Source organism: Grammomys surdaster, unplaced genomic scaffold (genome assembly GCF_004785775.1).
Source record: "Grammomys surdaster isolate TR1022 unplaced genomic scaffold, NIH_TR_1.0 958, whole genome shotgun sequence".
Lineage (NCBI taxonomy): Eukaryota > Metazoa > Chordata > Mammalia > Rodentia > Muridae > Grammomys > Grammomys surdaster.
This window is the reverse complement of record NW_021605377.1, coordinates 1,147,648-1,163,246: the sequence shown is the minus strand read 5'-3', so window position 1 is coordinate 1,163,246 and position 15,599 is coordinate 1,147,648. Positions and strand designations below refer to the sequence as shown.

General features: G+C 41.2%; 1 protein-coding gene across 2 annotated transcripts in view; it reads left to right on the top strand.

Annotated features, from left to right (window-relative positions):
* The window catches only part of Slc17a8 (solute carrier family 17 member 8), a 54,977-nt gene that overhangs the window by 32,247 nt on the left and 7,131 nt on the right, over positions 1 to 15,599 (top strand). For both annotated transcript variants that reach the window (XM_028783063.1, XM_028783064.1), the window contains 3 exons: positions 667 to 806; positions 1,546 to 1,695; positions 3,275 to 3,407. In XM_028783063.1, the coding sequence (XP_028638896.1) occupies positions 667 to 806; positions 1,546 to 1,695; positions 3,275 to 3,407 (423 nt within the window). The remainder of the gene's footprint in view (positions 1 to 666; positions 807 to 1,545; positions 1,696 to 3,274; positions 3,408 to 15,599) is intronic.

The window sequence follows — 15,599 nt, the reverse complement described above, 5'->3', positions numbered from 1 at the left end:
ATGTGTTGACACACAGAGGTATATTTTACTATATAAGGGCATGCTTAAGGGCTTGCTATGTGAAAACAGAAATATAAAACTCAGTTCATTGTCCAAAAGGAAGCCTGCTTGTGGTCAATTTAATGCTTATATTAAACTTGGTATTTTGAAAAGCAGAATATTGTCTTCCTTTAGGTCTCAATGAACATGATGAAAATCAACAAGCTACTTCTCAATAAACATATAAAAAATGTAACAGCCCAGACAGGAAGCCATTGAAGAGAAGAACACTTAAAGATTGTGACAGAGATGCTGAATTATAGCTCTCCACCACTGGTGGCTTCTGGTGGTGGGGTGTGTGTGAGGGGAAGGACTCAGTTTTCTTTAATGGGCTGGCCACTGAGAGTTTGACCGTGCTCCAGGGAGCAGATGAACAATACAAATACAACTTGAGAGTTTTTTGTTTGTTTTTCTTTGTTTGTTTCTTCTTTGCGGGGAGATGACAAGCATGGGGAGGCAGACCTGGGAGGACTTGGAAGTGAGTGTGATCAGAGAGAATTATGTGAAATTCCCAAGTAAACAATAAAAATATTATTTTGTAAAAGTCTGGACAGTTATAGAGATGGGATCCAGTGAGGCCGTGCCACAGTGAGCCATGCCACTGAGCCTTTTGGTTTCTGTCTGCAGGTATGTTCGGGATTATTTGGTACATGTTTTGGCTGCTGCAGGCTTATGAGTGCCCAGCAGCTCATCCAACAATATCCAATGCAGAAAGGACCTACATAGAGACCAGCATAGGAGAAGGGGCCAACTTGGCCAGTCTGAGCGTAAGTACAGCCGGAAGGTAAACTCTGAACTCTTTCCCGTCCGTTCGTGTTTCTCTCCATGACTGCTCTACCTGCAAAAACTACAGCTGGCAGAGAAATGATCCATGCAAAGGCAAGAAGGAAATCCAGTTCAATGCAACTCAGTAGCCAGTGCGGGTTCCAACTTCTAGAGTCTGACACCGGGCCATTTATTTTAGACATATTTAAGTACAGTATACTTTTGGAAAAAAAGTTCCTGGTAAAAATCATCTCAATCCCACATACATAATAAAGCTTAAGGCATGATGACACCGAAACTCTTTTGCAAAAGTGTGTGTGACTTCTACTGTGAAGATGTGTCCTATAGCTTAAGGGACTAGGATCTGGTCTGGTCTCAGTCATACAAATAGTGTAGAGGTCACTGTAAAGTGCATATGACCTCTCCCATAAAGATGGTCTATGGAGGGAGAGTCTGAGATAAGCATCAGAGTCTGGGAGATTCGGGTGAAGTCTGGCCCTACAGATATCAAAGGTTACTATGTTAATAACTATATCTATTCCCAGCCTTCTGGGTGGAAAGCAGATATATGCATCTCTTCTGTTGAAGAGACAAGTCTGCATGCTTAACATGTCTGGTTTCTCTAGTGCTTATCTGAGCTCAAAGACATCACGCTCTCTCAATCCCACGTGCATAATAAAGATCTTACAGAAATAAGATGGTACCTTTGCTCAAAATCTCATGGTCTTTTTTACTCCCTAGAAATTCAACACACCATGGAGAAGGTTTTTCACATCCTTGCCTGTCTACGCCATCATTGTGGCAAACTTCTGTAGAAGCTGGACCTTCTATTTGCTCTTAATAAGTCAGCCTGCTTACTTTGAAGAGGTCTTTGGATTTGCAATAAGTAAGGTAAACACACAAATGCTTCCAATATTCTTGAACTTTAACTGTCTTGATCCAAGTGAGAATAATTTCGCATGATGAAATAATTAAAAGGGCTATCATCATTCCTAACAGTTCTATGACACTTAGCATACTGAAGGTCATACAATAGTCTATTTAATTTCTTCTTAGTAAGTATCAAAGATTTATTAATCTGCTTTTAAAAAATCATGACTCTATCTAGTCTGAAAGTGTTTCTGAAGCTAATGTAAACACTGAGTATTAGTTCAAAGGTAAAAAGATTCAATGGAGTGGGTTTTTTCTGTTTATAAACTACTTATTGTTGCATGTAGTTTAGCTCTACCTGCCTTTGCTCTAGGAAGTGGCCATGCTACCAGCCCCCTCCCAGCTTCCCTTAAATCCTTGAATAAAAGACACACACACACACACACACACACACACACACACACACACACACACACTTGTTCATTTTCAACTTGCTTTCTTGGCACAATTTCTGGGCACTACTATCTCCTGCCTGGAAAAGTGTGTCCTTACCAATTTATTATCCTCCATCTCTGCCACCTGCCCTAAGCTTCAGTGTCTAAACTCCCCTCACCACCTGCCTGTAGGAGCAGCCACAGCCCATGGCTCCTCCTGAGATCTCACATGGTTGCCTGGTTCTCCTCTCTCTAAAGCATAATGAACTCCCTTTCCTCTCCCTTGCATCCTCTTTTCCTCTAGGGACCTGTAAGTCCCATCTGTACCTTCCATCCAGCAATTGGCCCATGGCTTTTTTTTTTTTTTAACTGACAGATCAAGAACCAATTGGGGAACAGGACCTTAACATCAAAACCACCCCCTACCCTTTGTGGGCTAGCAAGATGGCTCATTGGTAAAGGTGCTTATGATCAAGTCTGAGTTTGGTCCCCAGGACTCAGATGGCAGAAGGAATGAATCACTTCCTGTAAGCTGTCTTCTGACCTCAACACATGTTCTATGACCAGACCCTTTCCTCCAAATAAATAAATGCAACAATCTGCTCCTTAGGAGGCAGAAAGAACACTGAGGCTAAGTTTCAGACTAGCCTTTTTTCCATAATGGTGACTGTAGCAGTAGCAATGGTTGCTTATGACAGTTTAGAAAGAACCTCCCTCAGTGCCCCCAGCCATTGTCATTAGTTTGCCTGTGACTCAGGGAGGTTTTGATAGTGAAACAAATGAATCGTTATGAGACAAGAAAGAAAAAAAATCCTTTCTTCAAGAGAAAGAACTGCAGCAAGGCAGAGGTAGATACCTGACTAGCTACAGGCTTGATAGCAAGCAGAGGTTGGAAAAGCCAGAATAGTCTGGATACTGGTACCTTTGTGATGTGTAAGAGTTGTCTCTGACCCTAGGGAGCTTTCATTTTGGTAGGGAAGAGAGTTAGCCCATACACAGAATCATTCTACCATTCATTGCTTAATGGTTAGTTCAGACCTCATGGGACCCTACATTAGATAACTAAACTTGGTAATAGCTGTGGGGCTATGTAGCGGGGATAAGAGAGGACTTGTAAAGACCCCTCAGAAGAATGAAAGGCAGCTCTTTGTTTCTTTTCCTTCCAGGTGGGTCTCTTGTCAGCTGTCCCACACATGGTGATGACAATTGTGGTACCCATCGGAGGACAACTGGCTGATTATTTAAGAAGCCGAAAGATTTTGACCACAACTGCTGTCAGAAAGATCATGAATTGTGGAGGTACTGTGTATGACAGGAGGTTCAAGTGGTTTCTGTAGAAGAACAAACAGAATTGCAGAGACTACTTTAGAGCCAGCCCAGACGCGGTGTCCCATCCAAGTGCTAACTCAGCTCACCCATTCTTAGTTTTTGAGATTGGCCTCTATCAGATGAGTCTAACCATTGTAATGGATCCCAAAGACCTCCGAGTCCATCTCCTTGTGTATAGTTGGATGTTGTTCTCTATATCCCCTCCAAGTGGTCATGTACTTGTGAAATCCGGGGCAGGACAATTAGGTTGATGGGTGATGAATCAGGACACACTTAAAACCAAAGAAACATTTCCATCTGTTCTGAAGCCAATGTAATATAACTTCTGGCTGTGTATCTGGTTGCTATTTATCTTTTCCATCTATCTATCTATCTATCTATCTATCTATCTATCTATCTATCTATCCACTTATTATTTGCTTACATAGTTTACTCTTTTTCTTCTCCATTTTATGTGTATGTATATGTTTGAGTAAAACACAGAGGACATGTGATTATGATTGGGGGACCTGAATGGTGGGCAGGAAATGAAGAGTTAGGGCATTGTGTTTTAGGATCCTGTTTATTCACATGTCAAATAGGACTTGGCAGATGTGATTAACTTAGAGAGTTTTTGTTGAGATAGCATCCTGTGTATCACAGGCTGGTCTTGAATTCAATGCATTGCAGAGGCTAGTCTTGAACCCCTGCTTCCCCAGGCCTCTTCCTTCTGAGTGCTGAAATTATAGGCATGCATTACCACACCCATTTTATCTAGTACTGGAGAATCCAACCCAGGGCTTTGTTCGTGCTAAACAAGCAGTCAACCAACTTAGCTATATCTTCATGCCCTAAATTAAGGGTCTTGAGATGGAGAGATTATTTTACATTAATTAGGTATATCCCATATAGCTATAAGCCGTCTTGAGACAGGAGGCTATAGGTTGAGAGTCATGGCAATGGAATTGGGAAGAATCCCAAGTAGACTCTAGAAGTCAGCTGAACCACGAACAGACTCACCTCTAGAGTTTTCTCAATGAACGCAGCTTTGCTGACAGCTTGCTTTTATCTCAGGATGGCCCACTTAGGATGTCTGACTTACAGAACTGGATGACAGTAAATGTGTGTTGTTTCGAGTTGGTAAGCTTATGATAATCAGTGACTGTAAGCTAACACAATAGCAGATATCTCACTCCTCTGATTCATTTCACACTGGCTCATTGTCCTCCTAGACAGATGTGCACATATCTTCTCTCTACACATCACTCATTCACATTCTCTCCACTGTGAGCTCTGCTCTCATTCTCCTCTTACACCATTCTTCTCTACAGGTATGCGAAAGTATAGATATGAATGACCTCAATGGATGTGTTGAAGGTTTGGTTCCCAGCTAGTAGCACCACTGAGAAGTGACTGGGTTATGAGGCTACTAATTTCATGAGTAGGTTAATTTACAGATGAATAAATGAGATTTTTTTTTCTTCTCAGTATAGTATTCCTTTAAGTATTTTCTACAATGCCAGTATGGTTGTCATATTGCCAGTTTTTGTATTTATCTGGGTGTCTTATGAAATATGATTTTCCCATCAGTTAAAAATATTACTTTGCTGGATATAGCATGCTTGGTTGGAAGTTACCTCAGTGCTTGAAACATCATCTGACACTTTTCTGTGTTTTAGGTTTGATGGCAAGAGAGCTAATGTCATTCTGATATGTTTCCATTTGTAGGCAAGTTGACACTTCTTTGTTTTGTAGTTTTGCCATCCATCTATGAAATAGGTATCTGGCTATACCTGCTTGAGAATCTGGATACTTCTTGGATTTGGATGTCCACTTCTTCCTCTAGATTTGGGAGCCTTTTCACTCTAAATTTAATCAAACACATTGTCCACTCTTTTTTACTTCATCTTAAGTGCTTCTTTTGGCTTGTGGGCCCGTAGGGGTTTGCTCTCTTCAGTGTGTCTTAGAGTTCTGGAGGCTTGTCCATGCTCTGTAGATGATGTTTTCCACTGTGTTTTTTAATTGGTCAATTAATTCATCTTCAGCATTTCTGTTGTCGTCTTCTTCTTCTTCTTCTTCTTCTTCTTCTTCTTCTTCTTCTTCTTCTTCTTCTTCTTCTCCTTCTCCTCCTCCTCCTCCTCCTCCTCCTCCTCCTCCTCCTCCTCCTCCTCCTTCTTCTTCATCATCATTTCAATTTTCCTCCATGTTTTAAAATTTACCTCCCCATTTGCCAATAATCCATCTTGATAACTTTTTAATCTAGGTCCTGAATGTATTTCCTGGCCTCATAATCTGCTTATTTGAGTGTTCCTTGTACTCGCCGATGCTCTTCCAAAGTAAGACTCTGAAATAGGTTTCTGGCATCTCAACTTTTTTATTATCTTTGGTTCCCAGTATTGAGAGTGTCAGTTTTCTTTTTCTTTTTTTTTTTTAATTTTTAATTTTTTAATTGGATGTTTTATTTACATTTCATATGTTGTCCCCTTACCCCATCCCCCCGCCACACACCCAGGAACCCCCTATCCCCTAACCCTCTGCCTGGTTCTCTGTGGATGTATTCCTACCTACCCCCCCACTCCCACCTCCCCACTCTCAAATTCCCGCCCACTGGGGCATCCAGCCTTCATGAGACCAAGGATCTCTTTCCCATCTATGCCCGACAGGGCCCTCCACCCTTACATATACAGCTGAAGCCATGGATCCCTCCCTAAGTGCTCCCAGGCTGGTGGTTTAGACCCTGGGACCTCTGGTTGGTTGGTATAGATGCTCTCCTCATGGGGCCGCAAACCCTTTCAGCTCCAACAGTCTAACTCCTCCATTGGGAACCTCATGATCAGTTCAATGGCTGGCTGTGAGCATCTGCCTCTGAACATGTCAGACTCTTGCAGACCTCTAAGGAGACATCTAAATCAGGCTCTTATCAGCATGCACTTCCTGACTTCCACATCAGCACCTACCTTTGGTGACTGCACATGGGATGGATACCCAGGTGGGATGGTCTCCAGACAGCCCCTCCTTCAATTTCTGTCCTACACTTTATCTTCCTATTTGCTTCCTTGAGTATTTTGTTGCTCCTTCTAAGAAGGACCAAAGGACCAAAGCACTCCCACTTGGTCTTCCTTCTTCATGAGCTTCATGTGGCCTGTGAGTTGAATCTTGGGTATTTCAAGGTTCTGGGCTAATATCCAATAATCAGTGAGTGAATACCATGTGTGTTCTTTTGTGATTGGCTTACCTCACTCAGGATGATATTTTCTAGTTCCATCCATTTACCTAGGAATTTCTCGAATTCATTGTTTTTAATAGTTGAGTAATACTCCATTGTGTAAATGTACCACATTTTTTGTATCCATTCCTCTGTTGAAGGACATCTGGGTTCTTTCCAGCTTCTGGCTATTATATATAAGGCTGCTATGAACATAGTTGAACATATGTCCTTGTTATATGTTAGAGCATCTTCTGGGTATATGCCCAGGAATGGTATAGCTGAATCCTCAGGTAATGCTATGTCCACTTTTCTGAGGAACCGCCAGACTGATTTCCAAAGTGGTTGAACCATCTTGCAGTCCCACCAACAGTGGAGGAGTGTTCTTCTTTCTCCATACCCTAGCCAGCATCTACTATCACCTGAGTTTTTAATCTTAGCCATTCTGACTGGTGTGAGATGGAATCTCAGGGTTGTTTTGATTTGCATTTCCCTGATGACTAAGGATACTGAACATTTCTTTAGGTGCTTCTCAGCCATTCAAGCTTCCTCAGTTGAAAATTCTTTGGTAAGCTCTATACCCCATTTTTTAATAGGGTTATTTGGTTGTCTGGAGTCTAATTTCTTGAGTTCTTTGTATATATTGGATATTAGCCCTCTATCAGATGTAGGATTGGTAAAAATCTTTTCCCAATTTGTTGGTTGATGTTTTGTTCTATTGACAGTGTCCTTTGCCTTACAGAAACTTTGCAATTTTATGAAGTCCCATTTGTCAAGTCTTGATCTTAGAGCATATGCCATTGGTGTTCTGTTCAGGAACTTTTCCCCTGTGTCCAAGTATTCGAGGCTCTTCCCCACCTTCTCTTCTATTAGTTTCAGTGTATCTGGTTTTATGTGGAGGTCCTTTATCCACTTAGACTTGAGCTTTGTACAAGGAGATAAAAATGGATCAATTTGCCTTCTTCTACATGTTGTCCTCTAGTTGAACCAGCACCATTTGTTGAAAATGCTGTCCTTTCTCCATTGGACAGTCTTAGCTCCTTTGTCAAAGATCAAGTGACCATAGGTGTATAGGTTCATTTCTGGGTCTTCAATTCTATTCCATTGATCTTCCTGCCTGTCTCTGTATCAATACCATGCAGTTTTTTATCACTATTGCTCTGTAGTACAGCTTGAGGTCAGGGATGGTGATTCCTCCAGAAGTTCTTTCATTGTTGAGAATAGTTTTCACTATCCTGGGTTTTTTGTTATTCCAAATGAATTTGAGAATTTCCTTTTCTAACTCTGTGAAGAATTGAGTTGAGATTTTAATGGGGATTGCATTGAATCTATAGATTGCTTTTGGCAAGGTGGCCATTTTTATTATATTAATCCTGCCATTCCATGAGCATGGGAGAACTTTCCATCTTCTGAGATCTTCTTCAATTTCTTTCTTCAGAGACTTGAAGTTCTTGTCATACAGGTCTTTCACTTGCTTGGTTAGATTCACACCAAGGTATTTTATATTATTTACGACTATTGTGAAGGGTGTCATTTCCCTAATTTCTTTTTCAGCCTGTTTATCTTTCATGTAGAGGAAGGCTACTGATTTGTTTGAGTTGATTTTATAACCAACCACTTTGCTGAAGTTGTTTATCAGGTTTAGGAGTTCTCTGGTGGAAGTTTTGGGGTCACTTAAGTATACTATCATATCATCTGCAAATATTGATATTTTGACTTCTTCCTTTCCTATTTGTATCCCTTTGACCTTTTTTTGTTGTCTAATTGCTCTGGCTAGGACTTCCAGTACTATACTGAATAGGTAGGGAGAGAGTGGGCAGCCTTGTCTAGTCCCTGATCTTAGTGGGATTGCTTCAAGTTTCTCTCGATTTAGTTTGATGTTGGCTACTGGTTTGCTGTAAATTGCTTTTGCTATGTTTAGGTATGGGCCTTGAATTCCTGATCTTTCCAAGACTTTTATCATGAAGGGATGTTGGATTTTGTCAAATGCTTTCTCAGCATCTAGTGAGATGATCATGTGGTTTTTTTCTTTGAGTTTATTTATATAGTGGATTACATTGATGGATTTCCGAATATTGAACCTTCCCTTCATTCCTTGGATAAAACCTACTTGATCATGATGGATGATTGTTTTGATGTGTTCTTGGATTCAGTTTGCTAGAACTTTATTGAGTATTTTTTGCATTGATGTTCACAAGGGAGACTGGTCTGAAGTTCTCTTTCTTTGTTGGGTCTTTGTGAGGTTTGGGTATGATTGTAATTGTAGCTTCATAGAACGAATTGGGTAGTGTTCCTTCTGTTTCTATTTTGTGGAACAGTTTGAAGAGAATTGGTATTAGGTCTTCCTTGAAGGTCTGATAGAATTCTGCACTAAAACTATCTGGTCCTGGGCTTTTTTTGGTGGGGAGACTTTTAATGACTGCTGCTATTTCCTTAGGAGTTATGGGAGTGGTTAGATGGTTTATCTGCTCCTGATTTAACTCTGGTACTGGTATCTTTCTAGGAAGTTGTCTATTTCATCCAAGTTTTCTAGTTTTGTTGAGTATAGGCCTTTGTAGTAGGATCTGATGATTTTTTGAATTTCCTCGGTTTGTGTTGTTATATCTCCCTTTTCAGTTCTGATTTTATTAATTTGGATACTGTCTTTGTGCCCTCTGGTATATCTAGCTAAGGGTTTATCTATCTTGTTGATTTTCTCAAAGAACCAGCTCCTGGTTTTGTTGATATTTTGTATTGTTCTTTCTGTTTCTATTTGGTTGATTTCAGCCCTGAGTTTGATTATTTCCTGCCTTCTACTCCTCTTGGGTGTATTTGCTTCTTTTTGTTCTAGAGCTTTCAGTTGTGCTGTCAAGTTGTTAGTGTATGCTCTCTCCAGTTTCTTTTTGTAGGCACTTAGAGCTATGAGTTTTCCTCTTAGCACTGCCTTCATGGAGTCCCACAAGTTTTGGTATGATGTGTCCTCATTTTCATTGAATTCTAAAACGTCTTTAATATCTTTCATTATTTCTTCCTTGACCAAGTCATCATTGAGTAGAAAGTTGTTCAGTTTCCATGTGCATGTGGGTTTTCCATTGGTTTTTTTTTCATTATTAAAGACCAGCCTTAGTCCGTGGTGATCTGATAAGATGCAAGGGATTATTTCAATCTTTTTGTATCTGTAGAGGCCTGTTTTGTGACCAATTATATGGTCTATTTTGCAGAAGGTACCATGAGGTGCTGAGGAAAAGGTATATTCTTTTGTTTTAGGATGAAATGTTCTATAGATATCTGTTAAATCCATTTGGTTCATAACTTCTGTTAATTTCAGAGTGTCTCGGTTTAGTTTCTGTTTCCATGATCTGTCCATTGCTGAGAGTGGGGTGTTGAAATCCCCCACTATTATTGTGTGAGGTGTAATGCGTGTTTTGCGCTTTAGTAGTTTCTTTTATGTATGTGGGTGTCCTTGCATTTGGAGCATAGATGTTCAGAATTGAGAGTTCACCTTGGTAGATTTTTCCTTTGATGAGTATGAAGTGTCCTTCCTTATCTTTTTTGATTACTTTTGGTTGAAAGTCGATTTTATTTGATATTAGAATGGCTACACCAGCTTGTTTCTTGGGACCATTTGCTTGGAAAATTGTTTTCCATCCTTTTATTCTGAGGTAGTATCTGTCTTTGTCACTGAGGTGTGTTTCCTGTATGCAGCAAAATTCTGGGTCCTGTTTGTGTATCCAGTCTGACAGTCTTCGTCTTTTTATTGGGGAATTGAGTCCATTGATGTTAAGAGATATTAAGGAAAAATGATTGTGGCTTCCTGTTATTTTTGTTATTAGAGGTAGAATTATGTTTGTATAGTTATCTTCTTTTGGGGTTGTTGGAAGATTACTTCCTTGCTTTTTCTAGGTTGTAGTTTCCCTCTTTGTATTGGTGTTTTCCATCAATTATCCTTTGAAGAGCTGGGTTTATGTGAAGATATTGTGCAAATTTGGTTTTGTCATGGAATATCTTGGTCTTATCATCTATAGTGATTGAGAATTTTGCAGGGTATAGTAGTCTCAGCTGGCATTTGTGTTCTCTTAGGGTCTGTATGATGTCAGTCCAGGCTCTTCTGGCTTTTATAGTCTCTGGTGAGAAGTCTAGTATAATTCTTATTGGTCTGCCTTTATATGTTACTTGACCTTTTCCCCTTACTGCTTTTAGTATTTTTTTCTTTGTTTTGTGCATCTGATGTTTTGATTATTATGTGACGGGAGGTATTTCTTTTCTGGTCTAGTCTATTTGGTGTTCTGTAGGCTTCTTGTATGTTTATGGGCATCTCGTTCTTTAGGAAAGTTTTCCTCAATAATTTTGTTGAAGATATTTACTGGCCCTTTAAGTTGGGAATCTTCATTCTCGTCTATACCTATTATCCTTAGGTTTGGTCTTTTCATTGTGTCCTGGATTTCCTGGATGTTTTGGGTTAGGAGTTTTTTTGCATTTTGTATTTTCTTTGACAGTTGTGTCAATGTTTTCCATGGTGTCTTCTGCACATGAGATTCTCTCTTCTATCTCTTGTATTCTGTTGGTGATGCTTGCGTCTATGACTCCTGATCTCTTTCCTAGTTTTCTATCTCCATGGTTGTCTCCCTTTGAGATTTCTTTATTGTTTTTATTTCCATTTTTCAGATCCTGAATGGTTTTGTTTAATTCCTTCATTGTGATTTCTTATAGTTCTTTAAGGGATTTCTGTGTTTCCTCTTTAAGTGCTTCTACCTGTTTATTTGTACTCTCCTGTACTTCTTTAAGGGAGTTACTTATGTCCTTCTTAAAATCCTCTATCATCATCATGAGAAGTGATTTTAATTCTGAATCCTTCTTTTCCAGTGTGATGGGGTGCCCAGGGCTTGCTATGGTGGGAGAACTGGGTACTGATGATGCCAAGTAACTTTGGTTTCTGTTGCTTATGTTCTTGGACTTGCCTTTCTCCATCTGGTTAACTCTAGTGTTACCTACCCTCACTGTGTCCGACTGGAGTCTGTATTTCCAGTTATCTTGCTTGTGTCAGAACTCCTCAGAGTCCAGATGTCTCTGTGATCTTATGATCTAAGCTCCTGGGTGGAAGAACTCCTGGGACTCAGGCCACCTCGGGGATCTGGAAATCCTTCTGCTCTGGGTGCAGTGATTCCTCTAGGATGGCTCAGGATAAGGTGTCTCCATAAGTGCACACCAGCTAGGTGTCTGCTGCTCTGAGTGCAGTGGCTCCTCTAGGATGGCTCAGGATTCAGTATCTCCACAGGAGCAGGCCAGGTATGTGTCTGCCCCAGCCAAAATTATCAGGCGGGGATGGAAGGGAAGTGGAATTCCGGAGGGGTGGGGTTTGGGTGGCTGGTGGGTCTTGAGCGTCCCTGGCTCCCAGTTGTAACTCTGGGGCATAGGGAGTGAGATGGGGTTCTTACCTGCTGCTCTGAGTGCAGTCGCTCCTCTAGGATGGCTCAGGATTCAGTATCTCCACAGGAGTAGACCAGCTATGTGTCTGCCCCAGCCAAAATGCATCAGTTTTCTTTAAGAGTGTGGGTCCAGGTGGGTCAACCATGCCCTGGTAGATGGTCCCACACTTAAAAGTATATGGACAGCATAAATCAGAGTCCATAGGTTATTTAAAAGGAACATGGAATTGGTGTCCGGGGAGTGGGGACAGCTTTTGGAGGAGTTAAAGGGAGGAGCTGGGGGGAATATGATCAAAATAGATTGTATGAAGTTCTCAAACAATTAATAAAAATATTTATTTTTTTAAAACAAATATATCATTAAAGGGGTGATTATTTCTCCTACCTCTTCAACATAGCTTAAGGTAGATCCAACTATAATATATACATATTATATATACATATAATGTATTTTAATCTAATTCATCCATATCCCCCATTTTGATCTATCTTCCCCTTCTTTTTCTTACTAATATGACCCTTCTGCCTTTTTTATCTTTTAAAAGATATTCTACTGAGTGTGATTTGGTTGTTTACATGTGTATGGATATGAGGTTATTTCCTGGAGCACAGACAACTTACCAGCAGCTCTATACTTGAAGAAAAATGATTCCCCTCACCCAGAAGTCATTAATCGCCAGTAGCTTTTCAGCTAAGCGAACACTTCCCTGTCTATGTTAGAATGTTGACTGGCTTGATCTTGTGCAGGTATTGTACAGGTAGCTTCTGCTGCTTACAGTGTATGAGTGAAATAACCATGACATATGCAGAAGACAGCGTTCCACAGCCCTCTCCTGATTGCCAGCTCTCTTCTGTAATGTCCTTCAAGTCTTGTGAGGATTGGGTGCAGAGTGATATGCTGAAAAATAAAAGCATGTCTGACAAAAATTGGCATGAATCTATGGTTATAAACATAAAAGAATTCGGTCTGATAAATTGTCCACTTAGTAATAGGCTGCTCCTCCCTAAGGCTTATGACCTTCTTAGTGAAGGGCTTTTGAACAGACTTACAGAACCAGGTATAAATGGCCTCCTGTGGAAGAGGCCTCAAATACATTCAGGGAGTGGTTTGTTATCTCTGTAACATCCTTGTCACTTTGTGTCAATGTACATGTTACCTGGCTGGCCTTATTGCAACATGTAGGGTCTACCATTGTGTAAGACTGATGGTGGCTCTTTCCCCACAGGCTCGGTACACAACTTTGTATTTTTATCTCCTTGTCTTTCTTAGCACCAATGAATTGTCATATATTCAGGACGGACTGCATGCTGGCTTGCTTCTGTGTTCAGATTGTAGCTTTAGGATGGAGCGATGGGTAGTGGATAAAGTGCTGGCCACAGCAGTGGAGGTGATAGTTCAGATCCGTATCACTCATATACAAAAATCTGGGTAGGTTGTCTGCTTGGCAGAGCATCGCTAAGGCAAGATGACAAGCTAGACTTTCAGAACTGTGGACTCTGTGTCCAATGAGACAGACTGCTTCAGTAAGTAGAGAGTGACAAGGAAAGACACTCAGTTCCAACCTCTGGGCTCCACATGCCTGTGAACATGCATGTACCCATGAACATGTGAACACAGAGATGTGCATGCACATCATGTATAAACCACACACACACACGGGCCAAAAGGAGTGTAACTCTGTAAGCTGGGTGTTGTGAAACACACCTGTAATCCTAGCACTCAGGAATCCGAGGCAGAAGAGAACCTGGTCAGCCTAGGCTACTTAGCAAGACCTTGTCACAGAGAGTTAAGGATTAGGGTTGTAACACAGTGCCTAGCTTGTTTAGCATGTATAAAAATTACAAATTCATAGTAGAGATGAATAAAACTAAGAAATGATAAAGCATTATTGACAAGTTCTAGAAATTAAGAGAAAAGGAAGATGAGAAAGAGGAGGAAGATGGTTTTACTGGTTGTCTTAGTTAGGGTTTTACTACTGTGAACAGACACCATGACCAAGGCAACTCTTATAAGGACAACATTTCATTGAGGCTGGCTTACAGGTTCAGAGGTTCAATCTATTATCATCAGGGTAGGAGCATGGCAGCATCCAGAGAGCATGGTGCAGGCAGAGCTGAGAGTTCTACATCTTCATCTGAAGGCTGCTAGAAGAATACTCACTTCCAGACAGCTAGAACTGGGGTAGTAAGGCCACACCCACAGTGACACATCTACTCCAGCAAGGCCATACCTACTCCAACAAGGCCACACCTCCTAAAGTGCCACTCCCTGGCCCAAGCATATGTAAACTGTCACACTGGTTGAGGATGAGGATGCTGTGAACCCACAGGAAGTGGCTAGAGGGCTGTGTTGCTACCACACAGAAGGCTGTGTTGAGGATTGGGTGGGAAGCAGAGGTGAGGCTGACAGAGAGGGATCCAGAGGAGCGAGAAGGACTGCCAGTAGATTGTACTAGTGACACATGGTCCTTGGCAGAGAGTCTTACTGAGCATGTCGTTTAGAAAGACTATATGGCAAATTCATCGGAAGTCAAAGAGGGAAGGCCACCAATCCCATGAATTGATACTGGTGATGAAACCGGAACTAAGGCCAAGGCAGAGATGGAAAAAGCAGAAGTGAGATCTGATCGATAGTAATGTGTAAGGCTGAGTATGTGCAATTTTATATGGAACCCGAGATTTCAAGAAAGTCTGCAATTGTCCTGAAGTTTCTCCTTGACTGTCTGTGACCACATGTACAACTATGTGCACTTCAGTGCCTCAAATACCCAACTTCCTTTCCTCCTCCACTGTTCCTTTTTAACAGGAGATGAGATGGTGTAACTGGTCCAAGGTTACATGAGTCATGATTTTGAGGCAGAATCTGATGTCAGGCCTTTTTGACTCCTTAGTCTAAAGCCCTAAACATGGGTAGGCTGTTGACTGAGCTAGAGAAAGGGAGAAAGAGGTGGGAGTGGTGGTTTGTCTTGGGGTTTTTGGGAAGTGGTAAGAAGAGGAACACTGGATTGGCCCCATTGATTTCGAAGCAACTACAGGATCATTGTGTAGAGATATGTAGACTCAGCAGCTAGTTTCCAGAATAAAGCCTCCGCTCAATTATCCCCCACCCTCTGTGTACTGTAAGTCTCTCTCTCTCTCTCTCTCTCTCTCTCTCTCTCTCTCTCTCCTTCCTCCCTCCCTATCCCCCCCATGAGAATACATATCTTCATAGTTTTCTCATCTTTCTTTTTGTTGTGCCATAATGATTTATTCTGGGTGCTGGATGAGATGATCAGAGAGTACGTTCCCCTGCTATGCTTTCTGTGCAAGTGCCTCATGTTGTTCTCAGAGGCCTGAAGACTTGGGTCAAGCTGTGAAAGGAAGGAATGTGGACTTTGCCTCACTAGCAGTGAGGTGTGCCTTTATTTTATTTATTTATTTATTTAGTCTTCCCTTTTCTCCACTAGAGGTGGAGCCTAGACTCCTGTGCAAGCCTCTGAGCATTCAACCACTGAGCTATCACCAGCCAGCTTTTCATTAAGAGGGTCTCTCCTTCTCTTCTCTTCTCTTCTCTTCTCTTCTCTTCTCTTCTCT